Source organism: Sardina pilchardus, chromosome 3 (assembly GCF_963854185.1).
Source record: "Sardina pilchardus chromosome 3, fSarPil1.1, whole genome shotgun sequence".
Taxonomy (NCBI): Eukaryota; Metazoa; Chordata; class Actinopteri; order Clupeiformes; family Clupeidae; genus Sardina; species Sardina pilchardus.
In genome coordinates this window covers 12,448,025-12,450,179 of record NC_084996.1, presented here as the reverse complement: position 1 = coordinate 12,450,179, position 2,155 = coordinate 12,448,025, and the positions used below count along the sequence as shown (strand labels likewise).

At 51.9% G+C, this 2,155-nt stretch overlaps 1 protein-coding gene across 4 annotated transcripts in view; it reads right to left on the bottom strand.

Annotated features, from left to right (window-relative positions):
* Positions 1–716: 716 nt before the first annotated feature.
* The window catches only part of pkn1b (protein kinase N1b), a 31,397-nt gene continuing 29,958 nt past the window's right edge, over positions 717–2,155 (bottom strand). For all 4 annotated transcript variants that reach the window (XM_062531899.1, XM_062531900.1, XM_062531898.1 and 1 more), the window contains exons 19-22: positions 2,028–2,155; positions 1,594–1,701; positions 1,373–1,453; positions 717–1,062 (exon numbers count right to left, since the gene is read on the bottom strand). The exon at positions 2,028–2,155 is cut by the window's right edge and continues 15 nt beyond it. In XM_062531899.1, the coding sequence (XP_062387883.1) occupies positions 859–1,062; positions 1,373–1,453; positions 1,594–1,701; positions 2,028–2,155 (521 nt within the window). In that variant the 3' untranslated portion in view covers positions 717–858. The remainder of the gene's footprint in view (positions 1,063–1,372; positions 1,454–1,593; positions 1,702–2,027) is intronic.

Sequence of the window (2,155 nt, the reverse complement as noted above, 5' to 3'; positions counted from 1 at the left end):
AGTTTGTATTGCACAGAGACGGCTTGAGGTCCACAAGCTTGAGTGTGCAACCAGGGGATAGAGAAGTAGCATAAAGGCCATAATGTGAGGGCTGACAGAGAGGGGGAATATACGGACATGAAGGGGCAAAATAAAGAAAGAAAGAGACAGAGAGGGAGAGAGAAAGAGAGCGATAAAGAGGGAGAGAGAGGTTGAAGGGGTGGAGTTCATCTGAGGGTAATGATAAGAGGGTATGGCCTCCATCTATGCCCAGTTCACAACGTTCTTATGCATGACCAACCCCCCTCTGATCTCCCCCTGACCAGCTTACACTTACACACACACACACACACACATACACACACACACACACACACACACACACTCACTCAAAGACACAAGTACACACACACTAGCGCACAAAAAACAAATGCACACACACACACACACACACACACACACACACACACACACACACAGTCCGCATCATCCACTCAGCTTTTACATAATCTGGATTATGGATCTTGGAGGGGCTATTCCCTCGCCGCACTCAGTCACTCGCTACACATTTCTGATGTGGAGGTCTTTCTGAGCAGCAGGCATTAACCCCTCTCTCTCACACGCCATCCCTGTCCCCGCATGGCCCGCTCCTCGTCTGCAACCCCCGCACCCCTCCCACTCAACGCACCCCACCCACCCCACCCGCCCCACCCTCCCCCCACTACCACCATCCTCTTCACAGTAAGACATTCTCCATGGGAGTCCCCCCCCCCCCGGTCACAGTGAAAAGACAGGAGTCCGGTGGGGTGGCAGCCATGATGCTGGCACGACCACTCCGCCTTCCTCTCCTGGCTGCTGGGTGCTTCTCCCAGCGGGATCCTAGCACAGGTCGGAGACGTAGTCAAAGTCCCTGAAGCAGTCCTGGTCCTTGGCCGAGAGCTTGCGGCGCTCGCGGGGAGGGGTCAGGGCGGGCGCCTCGGTGGTGAACTCGGCGTCGAAGTTGCTGACGTCCTCCGGGTCGCCGATGGCCGGGACGAACGGCGGCGGAAGACGGCGCTTAAGCAGAGACTCCCAGTCCATGTTCTACAGAAGAGAGAGAGAGAGACAGAGAGAGAGAGAGAGAGAGAGAGAGAGAGGGAGAGAGAGAGAGTATGCAAAGCAATCAGGCAAATCAGTAATGTGAAGGTAGATGAACATGGTGAAGGTGTGGCAAAAACATGAGAGATACTCCATAGATAGAGAGGAAAACCCAGTCAGAGCAAAGACCGATCGAGAGGAACTTCCAAGAATATAGAGAGAGCAGGAGAGGGCCAACTAGACCTACTGTAGTCAAGGCAAGAGAAGGCAAGAGAAGGCAAGAGAAGGCAAGAGAAGGCCAGAGAAATTTTCTCACCCTAAAGAAAGGCTGCTTCTTAACGTCCTCTGCGTCTTTTTCACCCGAGCCCAACCGTCTCTCAGGGTTCCGCCTCAACAGCTAACGACATAAACATACACACACACACACACACACACACACACACACACACACACACATTAACAAAGACTAAATGATTAAAACAAGCATCATGCCAGCTCACTGATGCTGAAGGCAGAGGGCAGAAAGTGGCCTCTTACCCTTCTCATGATACCAATGGCCTCGGTGGAGAGGAATCGTGGGTAACGGACCTCATCATTCACAATGCTGTCAAACACCTCCTCCTCGTCATCACCAGGGAAGGGCGACTAAACCCCACAAACACAGACATAACAATCATCAATCATGGCGGTCAATGAAGAAAACAATGAGCTAACAAGTGCAGCTAATTTTGCTACAATGCAAATTTGCCACCATGTCACCAGACTGACTATTTTATAATATGTGCTCAAAACACGTCTCCAGGAAACAAGTCAGATTCAGGATTGAAATGACATCTCATTTCAGTTGCATTCATTATTTTACTCTTCCTTTTTTGGTTATGGTTTGTCTTTCCCCCTCCTTTCTCCTGTATTCCCCCCTTCCTCTCCTCTACTCCACCTCTCCAACACTCTCTCTGTGCCATCTCTCTCACCTCCCCGACCAGCATCTCGTAGATGAGCACGCCCAGCCCCCACCAGTCCACGGCCCTGGTGTACGACGTGTCTGTCAGGACCTCTGGGGCCAAGAACTCAGGAGTCCCACAGAATGTGCTGGTCCTGT